The 26322-nt window shown below is 43.9% G+C and overlaps 2 protein-coding genes across 2 annotated transcripts in view; both read right to left on the bottom strand.

The window, feature by feature from the left end:
* MARF1 (meiosis regulator and mRNA stability factor 1) overlaps window positions 1–10587 on the bottom strand; it is a 64632-nt gene extending 54045 nt beyond the window's left edge. The window contains exons 1-4 of the mRNA XM_072982576.2: window positions 10454–10587; window positions 7853–8054; window positions 3509–3655; window positions 1157–1334 (exon numbers count right to left, since the gene is read on the bottom strand). Of these exons, the coding sequence (XP_072838677.2) occupies window positions 1157–1334; window positions 3509–3655; window positions 7853–7996 (469 nt within the window). The 5' untranslated portion in view covers window positions 7997–8054; window positions 10454–10587. The remainder of the gene's footprint in view (window positions 1–1156; window positions 1335–3508; window positions 3656–7852; window positions 8055–10453) is intronic.
* Window positions 10588–13243: 2656 nt separating this feature from the next.
* LOC140702531 (uncharacterized) lies at window positions 13244–24133 on the bottom strand. Its single transcript, XM_078381259.1, has 4 exons — window positions 23898–24133; window positions 19239–19916; window positions 17143–18303; window positions 13244–14084 (listed from the first exon to the last, which is right to left on the bottom strand). The coding sequence occupies exons 1-4, from the start codon at window positions 24039–24041 to the stop codon at window positions 13791–13793; spliced, it is 2277 nt and encodes a 758-aa protein (XP_078237385.1). The 5' UTR covers window positions 24042–24133; the 3' UTR covers window positions 13244–13790.
* Between the last annotated feature and the right edge of the window lie 2189 nt (window positions 24134–26322).

The raw sequence follows: 26322 nt of genomic DNA, 5'->3' as shown, positions 1-26322 counted from the left end.
GAAGCCTTTTAAAAGTCTTCTGAAAACAGGTTCTTTGCGATCTATATGCACAATCATATGAACAGAATTGTTTTGCATCTTCTTAAATGAACTGGGCCCTTAAATACAGCATAATGAATTAAGTTACTGATAAGGCAGAACAGTTTCATTACAACTAATGCTAATTTCAAGTTCAGTTTTTTTCATCTGAAGTCTATTTGATAATGTTATACTGTATTATACAATTGATAGATGCAAGTCTGCTATAGAATGTACACTAACAAGTCAACAGAGCTTTTCACTAAACCGATGTTATTCTATCATCTTCTAAATATGCTGAATGGGGAAAAAAGACTTTTATCTAGGCTTCCTAAAATGGCCAACCAGATGCACTAGGAAAACCTACCGTATTTGCCGGCATAGAAGACAACTTTTTTTAGCCCAAAAAACATGCCTCCAAGTGGGGGGGTCATCTTGTACGCCGGGTGCACTACATTTGGGCCAGGAAGGAGCCGCCGCCGTCGCTGTTGAGTGAGTGACGTGGGGCTGTGCCGGCCGGAGAGGAAGGCAGGCGGGCAGGCAGGCAGGTGGTCGGTCCGGATGGAGGGAGGGAGGCAGAGCCAGTCATGCCTGAGCGGCCAGAGCCCGCCGCCCCGCGCCGCTGAGCCCGCTTGCCACCAGAGAGCTGCTTCTCCTTCCCCTCCTCCGCCACCCGCTTCCCTTTCCTTCTCGGCCTCACAGCTGAGCCAGCTCGCCCGCGCGCCACCGGAGAGCTGCTTCTCCTTCCCCTCCTTCGCCTCCCCGCCCGCCCTTTCCTTCTTGCCCTCCTTGTGGCCAGCCATGAACTTCTAGGGCAGGCCTGGGCAGCCACTGCCGGCGCAGCGCCGTCCACTCTACATTTTGAGTGGAAATGTTGGTGGGTCATCTAATACGCCCAGTCGCCTTGTACGCCGGCAAATACGGTACAAAGAGAATATACTGTCATTCCTTAGCAATTGGTTGAAGGAAGAAGCGTAAGCCTATTGTGACTAGGAATCACCGAGAGCCTTTATTTTCATCTTCCAAAAAAAAAAAAAAAAAAAAAAAAGGAAAGAAAGAAAGAAAGAAAGAAAGAAAGAACACTTAACAGATGTTGCGGAATGTAAAAAGTGCTACAGTACGTGCCAATGTGCTTTACCGTATTTCTGTGGCAACTGGCCAAAACTGCTTGCCAAGAGTAGATTCTTCTCTTTTCTTGCTCCTTTGGTTCCACAGCCATTACATACGGGGAGGGAAACAGGTGCAGTGGCCTGGGTGTTTGGAGGAGGAATATTTGGCCATATTCTTGCTGCTTCAACCAAACTCTCTCTGGATGGCTGTTGTGAAAAATGCTTAGGATCAATTAGTGGACAATATTAACTATTAGACAAAAAAGGAAAAAATGCATCTGCAATCATATCAGCTACATCCCATATAAGAAATGCTTTGTATGAGCTGTTTATGTCATGTTCCTACATCTAAAACCCTCAATTGACTTTTCATATTCAGAGTCTACCTAATTTGAAAAAGTAAAGGGTAAGATCAGTGTTGGAAGGATGTTTGGCTCAATATTAGGAGCCCATTTTTTTTTAAAAAAAAGAGACAGCAAATACTACTTTCTAACTTCTAGTGCACAGCCCTAGCACTGAGAGGAACTCTGGTATATTTGGCACAATCAGACCTTTTTATCTGCCTTCAATAGCAACCCAGTTTTATGCGAATAATAATGATTCACTGACATTGGATTGCTTCACCCCAAAATATATTAGGAAAAAAGATACAAAGGGCATGGAATCAATGGCCCAATGAGATGAACCACCAAGCTGCACTTTGGTGCTGCAGGAACCAGTCTCCTTCCCTGCAATTCCTTTCCTCTTTTCCCCATTTGTCAGGTGACCATAGTCACCTGAAAATCACTGTTAAACTATAGCATCCAGACAAACAATGGGATGTTGAAAATCAAGGGGAAGAGAAATCCCAATGGTTTGGCAACATATTTGAACCACAGTGATGTGTCATGAGAAGTTATGACTAAAGCTCAGTGGTTATTATTCGAACCCTCCTCCCATATTGTCTGGGGGATTATGGGAGCTGTAATCCAAAACAGGAACTTTCCTAAGCTTTCTGGTTATTACTATATCTTCTTCCAGAGTAATGGGAGATGCACATCTCCTCTGAGGACTACAGAATAGGACTAAAGATTCAGTGAATGACTTATATTTCCAAAGTATTGAGAGAGTATTTAAGGAGATTTTGATCCATACATTATTCCTAAATCACCATGTGCTGTCAAGCTAATTCTGACTGATGGCAATATTTCTCAGGGTTTTCCACGTGGAGAATACAGTGGTGCTTCGCTTAGCGATTGCTTCGTTTAATGATGTATTCGCTTTGCGATGGGTTTCTTTGAGGAATTTTCAGCATCGTTTAACGATGTGAAACGATTGAAATCCAATGGATTTCAATGAGGGAAAAAACAAAAAAATCACCAAAAATTAACGAAGACTCAGAGGAAAGCCAAACTAAGTGTGCACAGGTTTCACAAGGTGGACTAACTGTTCCAACCATTTAAAACATGTTCCAAACATTGTAAGACACTTAAAAATGAGCAAACACGGAAATCGGAAAGCCATTCAAAAGCACTGAAGCCGGCTTCAGTGCTTTTGAATGGCTTTCCATTAGGGAAACATTGTTTCACTTAGCGGTTTCCTATGGGGATTTTCGCTTAAGGACGTTAATCTGTTCCCATTGGAACGGATTAACCGGTTTTCAATGCATTCCTATGGGAAATGGTGTTTCACTTAACGATGTTTCCCATAGCAATGGGTTTTTTGGAATCAATTAATATTGTTAAGCGAGGCACCACTGTACTCAGAAGTGAATTAATTACAAGCTACAAATCCCTAAACCTGTTTTCCAGTAAATACACCATTAAAGGGTCCACAAAAGACAGTACTTTACAAATATACGGGGTACAAACCTTGCTTAAACATTCAGTGCAGTAGTGAGAGCCCTTTAAGCAAACAGAAGGTGCCACTTTTAGGTGCAGTGAGTTGGTGCAGGCACAGGACGTTCTTGCCGTTTGTGTGACCTGTTCCTCCAAAAGCCCCGTAGCCCCGCTTGTGCATTCAGAACAGGGAAAATAACCTGAAGTTGAACAGCTCTGATGAGTAGGGAACTGATGCAGTTTGTGTAGGTTACTGTGGCATGACTGGAAGTGGAGTTTTCCACAGCAGGGGAAGTGCGGACAAGAGGAGACACTGTTTTCTAGGCGCACTCCAGACACATCGCTAGCAACTCCTGCCATGCTGCTTCTAGCGGGAACATTCTTCAGTGAGGATGCAGAATGATAACCAAGCCCCGACCCTATTTGACACGTGATGGTTCCAGTGCTTTGTGAGTCTAATCCTGTACCAGGGTGAATCAAGCTACCACCACCGCTGCTGCCACCACCAAAATGCAACTGAGGAGCGTGCGAGGAAGAGCCAGAGCCATGAGGACAACAGCTTACTTCAGGACCAGGTGCAAGTTGCAGTTGCTTTTGTTGGAGAGAGTGAACGTCCGGAAGAGGGACAGCTGCAAATTGTGAAGCAGCAAGGGAAGGGGAGGGAGCATCTTTCAATTCCACAGTAGCCTTCTTAATCTCCATGGACTCGCTCTGGAAGGATAAAGAGCCATTTGAGAGAAGATCAGTGCTAGGCAAAGGTATAATCAAGCTACACACCACAGAGAGACGAGAAAGAAACCTGAGGAAATGGAACATAAAATCCACATTTTAGGTAAATAATCTGAATATGAGCCAACAGTGCTATGTGGTGCAAAAAAAAAAAGGCAACTGCTAATTTAGGCTACATTTACAGAAGTATAGTATTCTAATCCTATGAGGTACTAGTTCCCCTCTATTCATCACTGGCTAAGCCTCATCTTGAGTACAATTTTGGAAATTGCATGGTAGCTGGCATTTAGTACCAACCACCCAATCAAGGAGAGGATGTGGATGAAACTTTTGAAAAACAAACTGCAAGGATTTCAGAGAGACCTGATGCAGTGGTGATGGGAGATTTCAATTATCCTGATATCTGTTAGGAGGCAAATTCTGCCAAGTATGGCTCTTCCAAGAAATTCCTGGTTTGTGTGGCTGATCATTTTCTCCTACAAAAAGGAAAGAAGCAAGAGGATTACTTATCCTTGACTTGATTCTAACCAATCGAGACAACTTGGTGGAGGAAATAGCAGCAAGGAGAACTCTGGGGAAGAGTGACTATGTTCTACTAGAAATCTTTATTTCAAAGGAAACCAAAACAGAGTGCATGCTGGATTTTTAAAAAGCCAGTTTTAATGAACTCAGAACAAGGATAAGTGAGGTCCCATAGCAGGAGATCCTAACAAGAAAGAGTCCAAAATAGGTGGGAGCTTCTAAAAGAAGAAATTCAAAAGACACAACTACAAACAATTCTAACAAAAAGGTGGGAGGCAGCAAAAAAGGCCAGTGTAGCTTCACGAAAACCTCACAGCGGACCTGAAATCAACAAAGAACACATACAAGAAGTGGAAAGAAGGTTGTGCCACAAAGGAGGAGTAAAGACAAATAGCAAGGGATAGCATTAAGAAGGCAAAAGCTGAGCATGAGCTGACACTAAAAGCAACAAAAAGCATTCTTCGGGTATGTGCAGAACAAAAAACAAAGAAAAGAGTGGCTCAGCTACTCAATGAAGATAGAAAAACGATAGGTAAAGGTAAAGGTTCCCCTTGACAATCTTTGTCCAGTCGTGTTCGACTCAGGGGGGCGGTGCTCATCCCCGTTTCCAAGCCATAGAGCCAGCGTTTTGTCCAAAGACAATCTTCCGTGGTCACATGGCCAGTGCAACTTAGACACGGAACGCTGTTACCTTCCCACCGAGATGGTCCCTATTAATCTACTTGCATTCATATGCTTTCAAACTGCTAGGTTGGCGGGAGCTGGGACAAGCGACGGGAGCTCACTCCGTCACGTGGATTCGATCTTATGACTGCTTGGTCTTCTGACCCTGCAGCACAGCCTTCTGTGGTTTAGCCCACAGCGCCACCACGTCCCCAGAAAAAAACGATAATAGAAGACAAAGAAAAGGCAGAAGTGGCAGAAATTCCTTTTTCTCAGTTTTTTCCCCAAAGGACAGACTATGACCCTCCAGACAAATGTGCAGGTGGAAAGGACAAGATTCCAGCTGGAGATTGAGAAATAGTCAAGGAATACCTTATTACCTTGAATGAATTCAAATCTCCAGGGCCAAATGAACTGCATCCAAACATATTGAAGGGACTGGCTGAATAACTCTCAGAACCATTGTCCATTATTTTCTTGAAATCATGGGAAATGGGTGAGGTGCCAGAGGATTGGAGGAGGGCCAATGTTGTCCCTATCTACAAAAATAGCAAAAAGGAAAAACCTGGGAACTACAGACCAGTCAGCCAGACATCAATCCCAGGGAAAATTCTGGAACAGGTTATTAAGTGGTCACTATGCAAACACCTAGAAAACAAGGCAGCAATAACTAGAAGCCAACATGGATTTGTCAAGAACAAATCCTGCCAGACTAATCTGATAGACAGAGAGAATGCTGTAGACATAGCATATCTTGTAGGTTGGATAGAACAACTGTCAGGTTGGGTACACAGTGGGTTACAGAGGGTGATGATCAATGGTTCCTTCTCTAACTGGAGTGTGGTACCCCAGGGCTCAGTCCTGAGCCCAATGCTATTCAATATGTTTATTAATGACCTGGATCAGAAGATACAAGGAATGCTAATCAAATTGGCAGATGACACAAAGTTGGGTGGAATAGCCAATACCCTGGACGACAGAAACAAAATTCAAAATGATCAAGATAGGCTTGAGCACTGGGCTGAAACCAACAGAATGAAATGCAACCAAGTGCAAAGTACTGCACCTAAGAAAAAGAAAGCACACACACAGTTACAAGATGGGGGGTTACCTGGCACAGCAATACTTCAAGCAAGGAGGATTTTGGAGTCATTGTAGATCACAACCCGAATATGAGCCAAAAGTGTAATGCGGCTACAAAAAAAGGCAAGACTGAAATAATTGGGCATGAGAAAAGAAGACTGAGGGGAGATATGAAAGGCTGAGAAGTGGGGTAGGATCGGTTCTTGATCATCCAGAGCGCAGGACATGCAACAATGGGCTCAAGTTACAGGAAAGTAGATTTCAGTTGAGTATCAGGAAAAACTTCCTAACTGTTAGAGAAGTACAGCAATGGAACCAATTACCTCGAGAGGTAGTGAGTGCTCCAGCATTGGCAGCATTCAAGACAAATTTAGACAACCTGGCAGATATTCTTTGATTTGTATTCCTGCACTGAGCAGGGGGTTGGACTCGATGATCTTATAGGCCCCTTCTAACTCCATGATTTTATGATTCTAAGAAGGATGTAAACAAACTGGAGCAAGTTCAGAAGAAGGCAATAAGGATGATCAGGGGACTGAGCTCTATGAAGAAAGATGGAAAGAACTGGGCATGTTTCGCCTTGACAAAAGAAGAGTTGGGGGAAACAGGATAACATTATTTAAATACTTGAAAGACTGATGTACAGAGGAAGGGCAGGATCTGTTCTCAATCAGCCCAGAGTGCAGGACATGCAATAATGGCCTCATATTACAGTAAGCCAAATTTCAGCTGAATATCAGGAAAAACTTTCTAAGTGTTAGAGCAGTATGACAATAGAACCATATCCTTTGATTTGGATTCTTGCCTTGAGAATGGGGTTGGATTTGATGGCCTTATAAGCCCCTTTCAACTCCATGATCCTATGATTAACTAGACAGAACTATCACATTACTCAAGAAGGCAGTTTTGACAATATTGTAAGCCATGTCTCTTTTATATATTCACTAATGTTTCTTTTTAGGCTTACTGAAACAAGAACAGAAGCTGAGTAAAGGCTGGTGCACAAGGGCCAGCAGAATAAGATGTGCAGGTGGTAAAAAATAAGGACTTGTGGAAGTGAGCTATGAATTCTAGAGGTCAATATTCTTTGCTACCAGTCTTGTTCTAGAATAAGCCTTCACCAGACATTTTCCTAAGACTTTTTAACAACGTAAAGACAAGAAACTCACTTTTAAAAACATAGGAAGGCTTAAAAAATCAGACTATACGTATGCTTTCTATACTTTCTTTTACAATAACAAAATTAAGGGTTTGACAGCATTTTAAAATATTGTGGCATACTTTTTTGTGAACATAGCACCACTTCTGTCAGAGTATCGGCAGAAAAATATAGGTGGACATCACCATGACACAAATGAAAAAGAAGTCCAGGCAAGGAGTAAGGCAAGATCTAATCTAATGGGTGCACCCTAACCAACAATCAGCTAACAACCCAAGAACAGTACTGAATTCAGATACTGAAAAGAAGACCAATTACTTCTTATGGCAAGCTGTATTTAACTCAAATCTGACATTTTATCTGCAACTGAATTCTAGTTCAGCAGCTTTACAATACAAGTATTCGCCTCTGAAACTCCTGCTGTAATATGCCGTCTTTCATTTGTGCATGCAGAAGTGGATTTTTATTTTTATATACACAGAGAGAGAATGTGTATATATACAATATACATAGAGCGCTGAATCTGATTACAGGTTGCAACAGCTCAAACGTGTGAATTTGAAAAGCGAATACAGATCTTTAAGCAGTGGGGGCATAGTTATGATCATCATGTCTCTGCGTAGAAGATAACTCAGGAAAAACTAACAACTCTGGCTGTGTTACACCCTCTTATTCAAAGACTTAAAGACAACCACTTGTCATCCTAAATAGTTTGAACGGTAGTTTTAATGCAGTTTACAGTCAAAACCTACCGTTTTGGGGGTGAGAGGAAATTTCTGCTCAGCAGTTGAAAAGCAATTAGATAATCTCCACAGCCATGGTTCAATATTCTTATCTTGTTGCTGAAGCCATCCAAGCGATCTAGTACAAATATCTTCTGTTATCTCTCCTTCCATTATACAGCCATAGGGAAGTCAACATTCTTATATCCTTCCTTTCTTTCATTCTCTCTACCTGTAAAAAAATTATTAAAGCACTAAATAAGTCTAGAAATGATAATTAAAATAACTGTTAATTAGTCAACTGTTAATTAGCTTGTTATGTGCTGTTGTGGGAACCAACCTATAGCAACTCTAATAGGGATTTTAAGGTTAAGCAAGACATTTAAAGAGAGATTGCACCAGTGCCACCCTCTCCCCACCCCTGTGAATTTTCATGGCCTAGAAGGAATCTGAACTCAGATCTCCTAGCCTGTCACTCTATGCACTACCCACACTAGGTAGCTAAGTGTTTAGCAGGCTTCAGCTGAAAATACTAAGGCTGAAATGCAATCAAGCCTTTGCACTTCAGGGCAGAACAGATTCTCCACTTTTAAGTAACTTCACCAGTTTTATTCTATAATTAACTGAAAATTTCCAAGAGTAGAAAATGAAGCTGTTCAAGTCAATGGTAATATTCTCAGACCCAAAATATCTCCTGTGAATAGTTTCTTAGGTGCACTGCAACAGATAATAGATAATCGCCTCTGTTTGTAAAGCAGAAGACAGATTTAACTCTCTTCTCTTCCACTGTTTCTTTAGTATGCACTGAAAATGAGCACTTTTTTGCTTTTTTCATATAGACAAAATGATTAAGATGTTAAATATGTTATTAAGCATGCAGAGAATCAGCAAGAGAACTAAATACAAAGGCATTGGCTTTCTAACTTCCAATCATTTACAGTACTGCATTACACCTTTACACCTGCATTTGATACATGTTCTGTAATTCAGCTGTCTTTGCTACTCACTGAGTTGTTTGCTACTGACTATAAGCTGTCCAAAATAGTTTACTCCAAAAGTTAACTTTTAACTCTTATGTTTAGAAATGCAGCTCTTACACAAAATAACATGATAAAAGCTAATTTTGAGCCCGTGTAAGTATCTTTTAAAACATGCTGGTTTATACTTACACAAAAACTTCTATTCTTGGAAAAATCCCGTGCCTTACAGCTTCTAAAACATTTTTTCTGTAGGAACCTGCTGCAGTTTATTAATTAATATATTTGTTTACCCTATTTATATCCTGCCTTTCTCTCTATGAAGGCACTGAAGGCAGTGTAAACAGCTAAAAATAATACAGTACATATTTTAAAAAACTGTTAACTGGAACATTAATATAAAATGCAACTAACTCTGTTGCATTAGAAACATCAGTAATTCAAAACAAATTAAAACAAAAGTTTCAGGTAACCCTCAGATTAATATAGTCCCACATGACTGACTTGCTTCCAAAACCAGGCCCATACTTTGCAAAAGTACACTCCTCCTTCTAAGCTGGTCACAAAAAGGAAGGGAAAACAGAATATGCATTAATAGCACTATTAAGGGACACTACGTCTATTAAGCAGTTTTAAACCTGTGGCCTGCCTTTTACAATTACCAGATAGCATTTTTGTTGTTATCGTTGCTGTTTTTTTTTTTTTTTTTTTTAAAGGGCCCTCTTGGGGCCATGGTGGCAGGGCTTCCTTTCGATTCCTAGGATCTTTGGGAACGAAGCAAAACAAGCTTAAAACAAGGGCAGCGAGAGGAGAGACAGGGCGAAGAGATTAGCAGGAGAAACAGGGCAAGAGTTGGGGGTCCTTGCAGGGCAGTGAGGAGCCTAAAGCAAGACTAAGCAAACCACGGGTCAAAAGCGTTCACAAGCGATTGTACTTGGTATGGGGGTAAGTTAATACAATGAGGGTCTCCCCCCCCCCGCTTTCTAACCCTTAATGAGTGTCCTCCCCTATTCTGATTAATTTCCTGTAACTACACACACACACACCCCTATCAGTACCAAGGATAATTGTTTTCAACATTTGGGTGTCTTGCTACCTTGAGCAGCTACATAACAGGAAACGCAAACGACTGATATGGCAAAAAAACTAAGTCTCCTGAGCATTAGAAACCAAGGGAGGAAACCAAAGGGGAGGCGGGGAGGGGGGGTACGAGCGGCAGGGGGGGAAGGCAGCGCGTACTAGCCCCTTCCCCTAGATGAAGCCACGTCCTGGGGGGGGGAGGAAAGGAAAGGAACAGACTTGTTTTTTACTCCTGAGGGCAATTCCCCACTTCGTACAGAGCCATGAAAATGAGACACCTACTGAAGGAGTGACTTGGCCTGGGAAAGGGCGTCGGAGCATACACAGAGCGCTTTCCCCTCGGCTTCCTCCCCGCGACCCCCGACCCTCTCTCCCTCACAGCCTCTGCAGGGCAAACCTCTCTCTTCCCCAGAAAAGGCCTGGAGGGACCCTCGGGGGGGGGAAAGGGGTCGCCGCCACCGCCGCCACTCTTCACCCAAGAAGACCCCCCCAGCCCGCCCCGGCCAAGCCGCCGCCTCCTCGTCCTCCTCGTGAGAAATCAGACCGCGGCCCTCCCTTCGAGCCAGGCACTCACCTCACTAACCCCCCGCCGCCGCCCCCACGCTTCACATCCCAGGGTGCCGCCGCCGCCGCCGCTTTGTTTTGCTCGCCCTTTTCCCTCCGCGGCTCCTCCTCCTTCCGCTGCCACCAAGCGACGCCTCCTGCCGCCACGGAAAACCCGCCCGCTGTCGTAAAAGGCCGTGCAGTGTGACAGCGCGCCGCCGCTTCCCGCCTGTCGGCTCTCCTCCCTCGGCGGCCCTCCCGTGGGGGCCGCGGGCGTGCCCGGAAAAGCCTGCGGGGAGGCCGTTGCTGCCAGAGCCGCTGTTACCGGGTGGGGGTGGGGGTGGGGGTGGGGGTGGATGTTGGGAGTTGTCGTCTTGGGCGCTCAAGAGAATCTGTCCTTGGTGCCTGTGTTGCACTAACACTCACTCGGCTCTCTCTCTCTCTCTCCCCCCCCCCCCCGTTTATTTCCAGATAAATACAAATACAGCGGTCTGGGTTGTGAGCCCAATGCAGAGTGTGGCTTAAACCTCCAGCCACTTTGCTCCTAAAATTAGCTTCCCTTTGAAAGGCTTTGGAACTATAATACGTATTACAACTGGCATCCTGAACGGACTGTTTTGAATCGGGGCCTTCCTTTTTGTTTTCCTCTGTGAAAATCAAAATACGTTGCCCTACCTTCCATATTGCATAGGTAAAGCTCTCTCCCACACACATTTAGGTTGTGAGCTTTATATTATCAGAAGTTTCACATTCTTAGATCTAACCTGAAAAACACAATAAAGCTGACTTTTAAAAAAAATTTTTTTAACAATATTTGACTGTTGTATTGACCCAGAGGGTCAGTCTGGATTAAGATAAAGAGACTAGGAGGTTGGCCTTTTGACACCGATGTGCAGGGAAGTCCCCTCCAGAGGGCAAGGTGGCTCACAAAGACTCTTACGAGAAGACTTCATTATTCTCCCCCCTTCCTTAGAACCGGCTATGATCTAGATGTTTTTTTTTTATTGCAGGTGTATATTTGAGTTGTGGACTAATTTTGATTGGGGGGAAAAACTTCCTGACTTGATGGTTGGGCTGTCATAACTTAAAACTATACAGTATAGGGGTGTGGAAAACCATTAACTTGTTGGCTTTGAATAAATTTAATGTATAAAATTACCTTGCATTTGTATCTATCTTTCTGATTCCACTGAGTAGTTGAACATCACAACACTCCCTGGGTATTTTTCCAAATTTTTCTGTTCTTCCAAGCCTGCTAATTACTGTTGTTTTATGCAATTGGGGGGGGGGGGGGGAGACCTTAAAGACTGGCATTCGTTTCTGTGTTAGCTTCGGAAATCTCCTTCCTCAGAAACACACTCAGAGTATATTATCTATATTTATACATATACCTACAGTGATGGGGCCCTTAACCAGATAAGAATTCAGATGATATGAAGGACGGTGCTTTGTTAACACAGGAATAATTTAAAATTGCAGAGCATAGTTCTGGTGACTGGCTGTTTGCTACTGGTTGTGGCTGTCATAGAATTCCTAAGAGCTGTTTCTAGGGCTAAGGTCAGATTATGTCAATTTGTATAAATTAGATTTTAGGGGGAAAAAAACCCTGGGTTATTAATATATGTACTGCACTAAGAAACAATCAGATGGGGATTTGTTCCATGGTTTGGGCCAGGTGGACTGGTTCGCTCCTTTTTCTGGTTGGCACCTGAAGTACAAGCAATTGTGAACTAGCCTGAATCTTATCCGTGCCTAGCTGCACCTTTTTGGATTCTAGCCAGGAATTGCTGGTTTTTTTTTTTTTTTTTAGTGTATGTTGAATTACTTTTGGAAGGAAACTTGAAGGCATGACTTTTCAGGGAGGCTTTCCACACTGACTCTAGCTGACTGCTTTTCACCACCATTTTTCTGCATCCTTGCTTTGTGTCATCTGTTTTATTGTTTAGTTGTTAAATTGTTTTTAGCTGTTTTACTTTTATTTTTGGTTTTTTGTTGGTTTTTCTTGTAAACTGCCCAGAGTAGTGCCTTAGTACTAATGGGAACAGTAGACAAATCCGATAAATCAGATCAAATCCAGTTCTATCCCCCAGAGGGGGAGACATGTGAGAAGGGGAGGGCATGGAGGTTCAGAGGGAGGAACAGGCTGAACAGGGGCTCTTTTTAGATGCACTCTGGCTTTCTGTAATGAAACCACCCAATCTTTGCAATGTTCTAAATTTCACAACTTACTTTCGAACTATCCTGTTTAACCCAATCCAGCCCAGGATAAATTCACTATCCAGTTACACCTTTAGTCTTTGTTTAAGCCCTTAGAGATGCAGTGGAGTTTGAAAATGTAGACTACCTCCACTGGCTCCCTCTCCAGTCTCCCTTTATAATTCCCTTTTTCTACATTGGCCACTTTGAGATTTATAACAGTGTTCTGAGAGGCTGACATGTTCTGCAACTCAATTCTCTTGTGTTGCCATTTCCAAGGTCAGATTGCGGTCCATTCATATATTTTTTTTTTTACAAAGAAACACAATGTGTTTCTACTCTATGTGGATGATGCGTTTGCAGAGAATTTGGAGAAATGGAATCAGTTTTGGTATGTGTAACGTGATATGATATTCCACAACAATTCCAACCAGTAGGGTGACATGTGTCTCTTGTACTTACTTGGGGATGTATTTGTTGCAACCCAAAACTATCAGTAGCTCCACACTAACCTTTTTTAAGCAAAAAGGTGTCTTCAAATGCCCTTTGTTTAAAACACACACACACACACATTGTGAGGGTCCGCTAGTCTTCGCCTCCCCCGAACCAAATAAAACAGAAGACGTTTTTAAACCAAACTTTTCTTCGTTTATTAACTTGGGTAAGGGAATAGAAAGGTCCACCAACTTAGGGACAAACTTCTCCTGTGTGAGCAACGGCTCATACAGGGGCACCCAGTCTTCATCAAACGGGTTGCTTGACCTCGCCGCCCATGGACCAGCCTGAACCCGGGTGGGTTCTTCAGGGGCGAAGTCTTCTGGATCAGAGATCAGTAACGGGGTTGTCTCTTCATACCCTGTAACTCCCCAGGGTACGTGGTTCTCTGCCCCGGCAGCATCCCAGGGTCCTGGTAATAACCCAGTTTCTTCAATTCCTCGAGATGCCATAACTTCTTCTCCTCCCTCTCTCTCTCTACTCGCCTCTTCTCCTCAACCAGCTTTCGCCGCCACTCTCTCGTCTCCCTTTCTCCCCAATAAGAGGGCCTAATTGTCATTTCCCTCCTTCTCTTCTCTTCTGCCTCTCTCTTAGTGAGGCGCACCTGTTCCCAATTGCCCGTCCAGGGGTCTTGGATGGACACCCATTCCCATCCTTCTTCCTCTGTGTCTCTCCTCCTACTGACTTCCCCTACAGCTCCCTCCTCTGGCTCCTTCCCCGCTCTTCCCGCCCAAACTGGAGGAGTCTGGGGTTGATATATTTAACCCCTTCAGGCCCCGTTCTAAGTCCATAGTGTCCACGGCCTGATGTAGCATCCGGGGTGGGAAAGGCTTGGGAGCTGTTTGTGTGCCCACGGAGGCTCTAGGGCGGGACGGCACTCCCAACATCACCTCTCGACCCGGGATACGGGTGTCACACATCCCCCCCTCCAAGAGTGCCGTCCGCTCCTCCTCGCTGCGCGCCCACGGACCCTGCCGAGAAAAATAGTCGACATTAGTATGTTCTTTGCCTTTCCTATACCTTACTTGAAAAGAGAACGGTTGTAAGGCTAAATACCAGCGGGTTAATCGTGGATTGGTTTCTTTCATTCTCTCTAACCACTGTAAAGGGGCATGGTCTGTGACCAGGTCGAAAGGGGCTCCTAATAAATAATACTTAAGGCTATGGGTAACCCACTTAGTGGCTAGAGCTTCCCTCTCAATGACGGCGTATTTTTGTTCCCGGGGCGACAACTTCCGACTTAAATACAACACCGGGTATTCTACCCCCTCTTTAATTTGAGATAGAACAGCACCTATGCCCCGATCTGAAGCATCCGTGAAATGGGTGAAGGGTATGTCAAAATCGGGGGCAAACCTAACTGGTAACTCGCATATGATCTCTTTCAGGGTATGGAATGCTCTTTCTTGGGAAGGACCCCACACTACTTTCACCGGGGCCCTTTTTCTCGTTAAATCAGTGAGAGGGGCAGCTATGGAGGCAAAGTTTGGCACGAACTGCCTGTAATAACCTACCAGGCCTAAAAATTGCTGAACTTCCTTCTTTGTCCTGGGCCTGTACCACTTAGAAATTTTTGTTACTTTCTCTTCTTGGGGTTGTATTTCCCTTTGCCCTACTTTGTAGCCCAGGTATTCTACCTTGGGTAACCCTATCTTACACTTTTTAGGATTCACCGTTAAACCTGCCTCTTGCAGCCTCTCTAGCACCCTCTTGAGGTGTGATAGATGTTCTTCCCATGAGCTGCTAAAAATTATAATGTCGTCAATGTAGGCGGCCGCGCAGTCTTGTAGGGGTTCTAATACCCGGTCCATCAACCGTTGAAACGTCGCAGCCGCTCCATGCAGCCCAAACGGCATTTTCTTGAATTGGAATAGCCCTTTAGGGGTACAGAATGCCGTTTTCTCCTTGTCTTGGGGTCTCAACGGGATCTGCCAATATCCCTTCGTTAGATCGATTGAACTGAGGAATTTGGCCCCCCCAGCTTATCTAACAAGTCCCCTACCTTTGGCATGGGGTAGGCGTCGAACCTTGATATAGCATTAACCTTTCTAAAGTCTATACAGAACCTTAGAGATCCATCAGGCTTAGGTACCATTACTGGGAAACTCCTCCAAGGCCCATTGGAAGGTTCGATCACCCCCAATTTAAGCATTTCCTCTACTTCTTGGTTAATAACCCCCATTACATGTCTGGGCCACGACCTCCCACTAACCCTCACTACTTCTCCGGGAGGCGTTTCTATATTATGTTCCACCAGCTGGGTACACCCAGGTATTGTAGAGAATACTTGTGGGAAATCTTCTTTCAACTTCATAGCCTGTCGTTTTTGTTCCCCTGACAGCTGGTCTCCCACCACTACGTCTCCTCCTGAAGTCAGGTCTTCTCTCTCAGGACCTAACTCATCCTCCTCCTCTGTTCCGAATAACACTTCTCGATCTACCCATTCTTTCAACAGATTTACATGGAACACTTGGGTCTTCTTTTTCCTGTCTGGGGTTTCTATTTCATAATCTACTTCATTTAGCTTTCTTAGCACTGTATAAGGTCCATGCCACTTAGCCAAGAACTTGGATGAGTCCGTGGGTAATAAGACTAACACCTTTTGTTGAGGTTCAAAGGACCTAGGGCGTACTCTCTTATTATAGGACCCCTTCTGTCTAACCTGGGCTTGTCCTAAGTTTTCTTTAGCCATCTCCCAAGCCAATTGTAAACTATTTCTCATTTCCACTATTTGTTGAAGGGCACCCTTGGAATGATCTTCCCCTTCTTCCCACCTTTCCCTTATTAAATCAAGGACCCCCCGGGTCTTCTGCCATATAGTAACTCAAAAGGGGAGAACCCAGTGGAGGCTTGGGGAGCCTCTCTGATGGCAAACATCAGGGGGGCTAGAAAGGTATGCCACATCTTGGGTTTTTCCATTGACAATTTCCTGAGCATGCCTTTCAGTGTCCTATTAAACCTTTCCACGAGCCCGTTGGCTTGAGGATGATAGACAGATGTTCTTAAAGGCTTAACCCCCAACAGGTTCCACATCTGTTTGAATGTCAGGCTCATAAAATTAGAGCCTTGGTCGGTTAGCACCTCTTTTGGAAAGCCCACTCTGGAGAACATCTCTAATAACTCCTTAGCCAATACTTTGACTGTTGTAGACCTTAGGGGCACCGCCTCTGGGTACCGGGTGGCATAATCGATGACTACCAGTATGTACTGGTGCCCTCCCGCCGATTTAGTTAGCGGCCCCACAATGTCTAATGCCACCCTGTCAAAGGGTCTATCTACCAGAGGCATAGGTATAAGCTCTGCCCCTGGTCCTGCTTTAGGCTGAGTCATCTGGCACTTGGCACAGGAACGACAGAACTCTTCCACGTCGTGGGCCGTCCCTGGCCACCAGAACCGCTGTTTCACTCTGGCCAAAGTCTTTTGCGCAGCCAAATGTCCTGCCACCGGCAAGTCATGAGCCCAATGCATCACCCAAGCCCGCAAGCCCTCTGGAATTACCAGTTGGGACTCTTCTTCGTTGGACGCCATGTTTATGTGATACAGCAAGCCTCCCCTTAATTCAAATCCTTTCACCCCTTCTGGGGTAGTTCCCTCTGCCAGTGCTTGCTGTAAACAGTTGTTAAGTCCCGCATCATCTTGTTGTAGGCTTCGTATCTGGTCTCTAGATAAATTCATAACTTCTAATTCCCTGGCCTCATTTTCTTCTTGTGCCCAGCCTATTTCCCCGGGCTCTTTCGCTAAATTACTCAGTCCAGGCCAGTCTCTCCCTAGTAGCATTTCACGGGTCATGCCGGGAACTATCCCCACTTCCATGTCTCTTTTAAGGCCGTCTACCTCGACTTCGGCCATGGTGGTTGCATACTCTTTCACATCCCCGTGAATGCAACGAATTACAGCAATCTCAGGTGAACGTTCTCCCTCTAGCTCTTTTACCAGTGTCTTACTGCACCCGGTATCCACCAAAGCCTTCTCCATTTGTCCATTAACTTTAGCCTCTACTACCCAACCCGGGTGATTTTCTTCACCCACCTTGGACATCCCGGTACAAGCTTCGGCCCACGCGCACTCCGTCACGAGGCAGTACTTCCGAATGTGGCCGAACTGGCCGCAGCCGAAGCAAGCGGTCATCTTCTCCTTCCCCAGGTTCCATGTCGCTGCCTGTTTGGAGCCAGCCGGGTCACTGGTTATCGTCGGTCTGGGTACCCGCGCTCCCACCGGGTTCGCATCTTCTATGCGGTCCAGGCGCGTCTTCTTCAACCCCGGGTTGGCCCCGCCAGCGTTCGCCTGACCGCTCTGCTCCGCCATCTTCTCCCGCGCTCTCACCCTCTCTCCCTGTGGCGCAGTTCGATTTTGCCCCATTTCTTCCGCTTCCAGATAATCCTCTAGCAGCTTTACAGCGCCCTCTAGGTCGGAGGGCTTGTTCTTCACCACCCAGTTCCGCGTGCCACTGCTCAACGTCGAAATCAACTGTTCCATAACCACTATCTCTAAGACCTGTTCCGCGGTTTTCCCTTTTGGTTGAATCCACCGGGTTGCGTTCACTCTGAGTTTCTGAGCCAAAGTCCTGGGATGTAAGCCCGGTTTTAGCTTTAATTCCCTGAATTTCCTCCTGTACGCCTCCTCGTTTAGGTTCAGGGTATTCAAAATGGCCGTCCTGACTACGTCGTACTTTCCCGCCTCTTCAGGGTCTAACGTATCGACTATCTCCTGAGGCAACCCCGTGAGGTATGGGGTTAATATTAGAGCCCACTGGTCTTTTGGCCATTGAGCCGAGGTGGCTACCCTTTCAAAGGTGTGTAGGAAGGCGGCTGGGTCGTCTCCCGGACCCATTTTCTGAAGCTTTATGGGTGGACGCGTAGCTATTTGTTGTTTCTGTGTTGAACCTTCTTGGGTCCCACTGGGTGGTGGTGTTTTAATCTGCTCAATTAACATCCGCTGCTGATCGGCTAGCTGTTTCAACAGGGCTTCTTGTCCCTCTGTTATACGTTTCATCCATTTTTCCGCGTCGGTAGGTTGCGGGGGAGGCCCCACGGTCTGGGCGCCAATATGTGAGGGTCCGCTAGTCTTCGCCTCCCCCGAACCAAATAAAACAGAAGACGTTTTTAAACCAAACTTTTCTTTGTTTATTAACTTGGGTAAGGGAATAGAAAGGTCAAAACCCTCAATTGACTTTTCATATTCAGAGTCTACCTAATTTGAAAAAGTAAAGGGTAAGATCAGTGTTGGAAGGATGTTTGGCTCAATATTAGGAGCCCTTTTTTTTTTTTTAAGAGACAGCAAATACTACTTTCTAACTTCTAGTGCACAGCCCTAGCACTGAGAGGAACTCTGGTATATTTGGCACAATCAGACCTTTTTATCTGCCTTCAATAGCAACCCAGCTTTATGCAAATAGTAATGATTCACTGACATTGGATTGCTTCACCCCAAAATATATTAGGAAAAAAGATACATAGGGCATGGAATCAATGGCCCAATGAGATGAACCACCAAGCTGCACTTCGGTGCTGCAGGAACCAGTCTCCTTCCCTGCAATTCCTTTCCTCTTTTCCCCATTTGTCAGGTGACCGTAGTCACCTGGAAATCACTGTTAAACTATAGCATCCAGACAAACAATGGGATGTTGAAAATCAAGGGAAAGAGAAATCCCAATGGTTTGGCAATATATTTGAACCACAGTGATGTGGCATGAGAAGTTATGACTAAAGCTCAGTGGTTATTATTCAAACCCTCCTCCCATATTGTCTGGGGGATTATGGGAGCTGTAGTCCAAAACAGGAACTTTCCTAAGCTTTCTGGTTATTACTATATCTTCTTCCAGAGTAATGGGAGATGCACATCTCCTCTGAGGACTACAGAATAGGACTAAAGATTCAGTGAATGACTTACATTTCCAAAGTATTGAGAGAGTATTTAAGGAGATTTTGATCCATACATTATTCCTAAATCACCATGTGCTGTCAAACTAATTCTGACTGATGGCAATATTTCTCAGGGTTTTCCACCTGGAGAATACTCAGAAGTGAATTAATTACAAGCTACAAATCCCTAAACCTGTTTCCCAGTAAATACACCATTAAAGGGTCCACAAAAGACAGTACTTTACAAATATACGGGGTGCAAACCTTGCTTAAACATTCAGTGCAGTAGTGAGAGCCCTTTAAGCAAACAGAAGGTGCCACTTTTAGGTGCAGTGAGTTGGTGCAGGCACAGGACGTTCTCGCCGTTGGTGTGACCTGTTCCTCCAAAAGCCCCGTAGCCCCGCTTGTGCATTCAGAACAGGGAAAATAACCTGAAGTTGAACAGCTCTGATGAGTAGGGAACTGATGCAGTTTGTGTAGGTTACTGTGGCATGACTGGAAGTGGAGTTTTCCACAGCAGGGGAAGTGCGGACAAGAGGAGACACTGTTTTCTAGGCGCACTCCAGACAAATCGCTAGCAACTCCTGCCATGCTGCTTCTAGCGGGAACATTCTTCAGTGAGGATGCAGAATGATAACCAAGCCCCGACCCTATTTGACACGTGATGGTTCCAGTGCTTTGTGAGTCTAATCCTGTACCAGGGTGAATCAAGCTACCACCACCGCTGCTGCCACCACCAAAATGCAACTGAGGAGCGTGCGAGGAAGAGTCAGAGCCATGAGGACAACAGCTTACTTCAGGACCAGGTGCAAGTTGCAGTTGCTTTTGTTTGAGAGAGTGAACGTCCGGAAGAGGGACAGCTGCAAATTGTGAAGCAGCAAGGGGAGGGGAGGGAGCATCTTTCAATTCCACAGTAGCCTTCTTAATCTCCATGGACTCGCTCTGGAAGGATAAAGAGCCATTTGAGAGATGATCAGTGCTAGGCAAAGGTATAATCAAGCTACACACCACAGAGAGACGAGAAAGAAACCTGAGGAAATGGAACATAAAATCCACATTTTAGGTAAATAATCTGAATATGAGCCAACAGTGCTATGTGGTGCAAAAAAAGGGCAAATGCTAATTTAGGCTACATTTACAGAAGTATAGTATTCAAATCCTATGAGGTACGAGTTCCCCTCTATTCATCACTGGCTAAGCCTCATCTTGAGTACAATTTTGGAAATTGCATGGTAGCTGGCATTTAGTACCAACCACCCAATCAAGGAGAGGATGTGGATGAAACTTTTGAAAAACAAACTGCAAGGATTTCAGAGAGACATGATGCAGTGGTGATGGGAGATTTCAATTATCCTGATATCTGTTAGGAGGCAAATTCTGCCAAGTATGGCTCTTCCAAGAAATTCCTGGCTTGTGTGGCTGATCATTTTCTCCTACAAAAAGGAAAGAAACAAGAGGATTACTTATCCTTGACTTGATTCTAACCAATAGAGACAACTTGGTGGAGGAAATAGCAGCAAGGAGAACTCTGGGGAAGAGCGACTATGTTCTACTAGAAATCTTTATTTCAAAGGAAACCAAAACAGAGTGCATGCTGGATTTTTAAAAAGCCAGTTTTAATGAACTCAGAACAAGGATAAGTGAGGTCCCATAGCAGGAGATCCTAACAAGAAAGAGTCCAAAATAGGTGGGAGCTTCTAAAAGAAGAAATTCAAAAGACACAACTACAAACAATTCTAACAGCAACAAAAAGGTGGGAGGCAGCAAAAAAGGCCAGTGTAGCTTCACGAAAACCTCACAGCTGACCTGAAATCAACAAAGAACACATACAAGAAGTGGAAAGAAGGTTGTGCCACAAAGGAGGAGTAAAGACAAATAGCAAGGGATAGCATTAAGAAGGCAAAAGCTGAGCATGAGCTGACACTAAAAGCAACAAAAAGCATTCTTCGGGTATGTGCGGAACAAAAAACTAAGAAAAGAGTGGCTCAGCTACTCAATGAAGATAGAAAAACGATAGGTAAAGGTAAAGGTTCCCCTTGACAATTTTTGTCCAGTCGTGTTTGACTCTGGGGGGCGGTGCTCATCCCCGTTTCCAAGCCATAGAGCCAGCGTTTTGTCCGAAGACAATCTTCCGTGGTCACATGGCCAGTGCGACTTAGACACGGAACGCTGTTACCTTCCCACCGAGGTGGTCCCTATTTATCTACTTGCATTTGCATGCTTTCGAACTGCTAGGTTGGCGGGAGCTGGGACAAGCGACGGGAGCTCACTCCGTCACGTGGATTCGATCTTATGACTGCTTGGTCTTCTGACCCTGCAGCACAGGCTTCTGTGGTTTAGCCCGCAGCGCCACCACGTCCCCAGAAAAAAACGATAACAGAAGACAAAGAAAAGGCAGAAGTGGCAGAAATTCCTTTTTCTCAGTTTTTTCCCAAAGGACAGACTATGACCCTCCAGACAAATGTGCAGGTGGAAAGGACAAGATTGCAGCTGGAGATTGATAAATAGTCAAGGAATACCTTATTACCTTGAATGAATTCAAATCTCCAGGGCCAAATGAACTGCATCCAAACATACTGAAGGGACTGGCTGAATAACTCTCAGAACCATTGTCCATTATTTTCTTGAAATCATGGGAAATGGGTGAGGTGTCAGAGGATTGGAGGAGGGCCAATGTTGTCCCTATCTAGGTTGTATAGAATAACTGTCAGGTTGGGTACACAGTGGGTTACAGAGGGTGATGATTAATGGTTCCTTCTCTAACTGGAGTGTGGTACCCCAGGGCTCAGTCCTGGGCCCAATGCTATTCAATATGTTTATTAATGACCTGGATCAGAAGATACAAGGAATGCTAATCAAATTGGCAGATGACACAAAGTTGGGTGGAATAGCCAATACCCTGGACGACAAACAAAATTCAAAATGACCAAGATAGGCTTGAGCACTGGGCTGAAACCAACAGAATGAAATGCAACCAAGTGCAAAGTACTGCACCTAAGAAAAAGAAAGCACACACACAGTCACAAGATGGAGGTTACCTGGCACAGTAATACTTCAAGCAAGGAGGATCTTGGAGTCATTGTAGATCACAACCCGAATATGAGCCAAAAGTGTAATGTGGCTACAAAAAAAAGGCAAGACTGAAATAATTGGGCATGAGAAAAGAAGACTGAGGGGAGATATAAAAGGCTGAGAAGTGGGGTAGGATCGGTTCTTGATCATCCCAGAGCGCAGGACATGCAACAATGGGCTCAAGTTACAGGAAAGTAGATTTCAGTTGAGTATCAGGAAAAACTTCCTAACTGTTAGAGAATTACAGCAATGGAACCAATTACCTCGAGAGGTAGTGAGTGCTTCAGCATTGGCAGCATTCAAGACAAATTTAGACAACCTGGCAGATATTCTTTGATTTGTATTCCTGCACTGAGCAGGGGGTTGGACTCGATGATCTTATAGGCCCCTTCTAACTCCATGATTTTATGATTCTAAGAAGGATGTAAACAAACTGGAGCAAGTTCAGAGGAAGGCAATAAGGATGATCAGGGGACTGAGCTCTATGAAGAAGGATGGAAAGAACTGGGCATGTTTCGCCTTGACAAAAGAAGAGTGGGGGGAGACGGGATAACATTATTTAAATACTTGAAAGACTGATGTACAGAGGAAGGGCAGGATCTGTTCTCAATCAGCCCAGAGTGCAGGACATGCAATAATGGCCTCATATTACAGTAAGCCAAATTTCAGCTGAATATCAGGAAAAACTTTCTAAGTGTTAGAGCAGTATGACAATAGAACCATATCCTTTGATTTGGATTCTTGCCTTGAGAATGGGGTTGGATTTGATGGCCTTATAAGCCCCTTTCAACTCCATGATCCTATGATTAACTAGACAGAACTATCACATTACTCAAGAAGGCAGTTTTGACAATATTGTAAGCCATGTCTCTTTTATATATTCACTAATGTTTCTTTTTAGGCTTACTGAAACAAGAACAGAAGCTGAGTAAAGGCTGGTGCACAAGGGCCAGCAGAATAAGATGTGCAGGTGGTAAAAAATAAGGACTTGTGGAAGTGAGCTATGAATTCTAGAGGTCAATATTCTTTGCTACCAGTCTTGTTCTAGAATAAGCCTTCACCAGACATTTTCCTAAGACTTTTTAACAACGTAAAGACAAGAAACTCACTTTTAAAAACATAGGAAGGCTTAAAAAATCAGACTATACGTATGCTTTCTATACTTTCTTTTACAATAACAAAATTAAGGGTTTGACAGCATTTTAAAATATTGTGGCATACTTTTTTGTGAACATAGCACCACTTCTGTCAGAGTATCGGCAGAAAAATATAGGTGGACATCACCATGACACAAATGAAAAAGAAGTCCAGGCAAGGAGTAAGGCAAGATCTAATCTAATGGGTGCACCCTAACCAACAATCAGCTAACAACCCAAGAACAGTACTGAATTCAGACACTGAAAAGAAGACCAATTACTTCTTATGGCAAGCTGTATTTAACTCAAATCTGACATTTTATCTGCAACTGAATTCTAGTTCAGCAGCTTTACAATACAAGTATTCGCCTCTGAAACTCCTGCTGTAATATGCCGTCTTTCATTTGTGCATGCAGAAGTGGATTTTTATTTTTATATACACACAGAGAGAATGTGTATATATACAATATACATAGAGCGCTGAATCTGATTACAGGTTGCAACAGATCAAACGTGTGAATTTGAAAAGCAAATACCGATCTTTAAGCAGTGGGGGCATAGTTATGATCATCATGTCTCTGCGTAGAAGATAACTCAGGAAAAACTAACAACTCTGGCTGTGTTACACCTTCTTATTCAAAGACTTAAAGACAACCACTTGTCATCCTAAATAGTTTGAACGGTAGTTTTAATGCAGTTTACAGTCAAAACCTACCGTTTTGGGGGTGAGAGGAAATTTCTGCTCAGCAGTTGAAAAGCAATTAGATAATCTCCACAGCCATGGTTCAATATTCTTATCTTGTTGCTGAAGCCATCCAAGCGATCTAGTACAAATATCTTCTGTTATCTCTCCTTCCATTATACAGCCATAGGGAAGTCAACATTCTTATATCCTTCCTTTCTTTCATTCTCTCTACCTGTAAAAAAATTATTAAAGCACTAAATAAGTCTAGAAATGATAATTAAAATAACTGTTAATTAGTCAACTGTTAATTAGCTTGTTACGTGCTGTTGTGGGAACCAACCTATAGCAACTCTAATAGGGATTTTAAGGTTAAGCAAGACATTTAAAGAGAGATTGCACCAGTGCCACCCTCTCCCCACCCCTGTGAATTTTCATGGCCTAGAAGGAATCTGAACTCAGATCTCCTAGCCTGTCACTCTATGCACTACCCACACTAGGTAGCTAAGCTGAAAATACTAAGGCTGAAATGCAGAATCAAGCCTTTGCACTTCAGGGCAGAACAGATTCTCCACTTTTAAGTAACTTCACCAGTTTTATTCTATAATTAACTGAAAATTTCCAAGAGTAGAAAATGAAGCTGTTCAAGTCAATGGTAATATTCTCAGACCCAAAATATCTCCTGTGAATAGTTTCTTAGGTGCACTGCAACAGATAATAGATAATCGCCTCTGTTTGTAAAGCAGAAGACAGATTTAACTCTCTTCTCTTCCACTGTTTCTTTAGTATGCACTGAAAATGAGCACTTTTTTGCTTTTTTCATATAGACAAAATGATTAAGATGTTAAATATGTTATTAAGCATGCAGAGAATCAGCAAGAGAACTAAATACAAAGGCATTGGCTTTCTAACTTCCAATCATTTACAGTACTGCATTACACCTTTACACCTGCATTTGATACATGTTCTGTAATTCAGCTGTCTTTGCTACTCACTGAGTTGTTTGCTACTGACTATAAGCTGTCCAAAATAGTTTACTCCAAAAGTTAACTTTTAACTCTTATGTTTAGAAATGCAGCTCTTACACAAAATAACATGATAAAAGCTAATTTTGAGCCCGTGTAAGTATCTTTTAAAACATGCTGGTTTATACTTACACAAAAACTTCTATTCTTGGAAAAATCCCGTGCCTTACAGCTTCTAAAACATTTTTTCTGTAGGAACCTGCTGCAGTTTATTAATTAATATATTTGTTTACCCTATTTATATCCTGCCTTTCTCTCTATGAAGGCACTGAAGGCAGTGTAAACAGCTAAAAATAATACAGTACATATTTTAAAAAACTGTTAACTGGAACATTAATATAAAATGCAACTAACTCTGTTGCATTAGAAACATCAGTAATTCAAAACAAATTAAAACAAAAGTTTCAGGTAACCCTCAGATTAATATAGTCCCACATGACTGACTTGCTTCCAAAACCAGGCCCATACTTTGCAAAAGTACACTCCTCCTTCTAAGCTGGTCACAAAAAGGAAGGGAAAACAGAATATGCATTAATAGCACTATTAAGGGACACTACGTCTATTAAGCAGTTTTAAACCTGTGGCCTGCCTTTTACAATTACCAGATAGCATTTTTGTTGTTATCGTTGCTGTTTTTTTTTTTTTTTTTTTTTAAAGGGCCCTCTTGGGGCCATGGTGGCAGGGCTTCCTTTCGATTCCTAGGATCTTTGGGAACGAAGCAAAACAAGCTTAAAACAAGGGCAGCGAGAGGAGAGACAGGGCGAAGAGATTAGCAGGAGAAACAGGGCAAGAGTTGGGGGTCCTTGCAGGGCAGTGAGGAGCCTAAAGCAAGACTAAGCAAACCACGGGTCAAAAGCGTTCACAAGCGATTGTACTTGGTATGGGGGTAAGTTAATACAATGAGGGTCTCCCCCCCCCGCTTTCTAACCCTTAATGAGTGTCCTCCCCTATTCTGATTAATTTCCTGTAACTACACACACACACACCCCTATCAGTACCAAGGATAATTGTTTTCAACGTTTGGGTGCCTGCTACCTTGAGCAGCTACATAACAGGAAACGCAAACGACTGATATGGCAAAAAAACTAAGTCTCCTGAGCATTAGAAACCAAGGGAGGAAACCAAAGGGGAGGCGGGGAGGGGGGGTACGAGCGGCGGGGGGGGGAAGGCAGCGCGTACTAGCCCCTTCCCCTAGATGAAGCCACGTCCTGGGGGGGGAGGAAAGGAAAGGAACAGAATTGTTTTTTACTCCTGAGGGCAATTCCCCACTTCGTACAGAGCCATGAAAATGAGACACCTACTGAAGGAGTGACTTGGCCTGGGAAAGGGCATCGGAGCATACACAGAGCGCTTTCCCCTCGGCTTCCTCCCCGCAACCCCCGACCCTCTCTCCCTCACAGCCTCTGCAGGGCAAACCTCTCTCTTCCCCAGAA

This window comes from Pogona vitticeps, chromosome 13 (genome assembly GCF_051106095.1).
Source record: "Pogona vitticeps strain Pit_001003342236 chromosome 13, PviZW2.1, whole genome shotgun sequence".
Lineage (NCBI taxonomy): Eukaryota > Metazoa > Chordata > Lepidosauria > Squamata > Agamidae > Pogona > Pogona vitticeps.
This window is presented reverse-complemented; position numbering and strand designations above follow the sequence as displayed.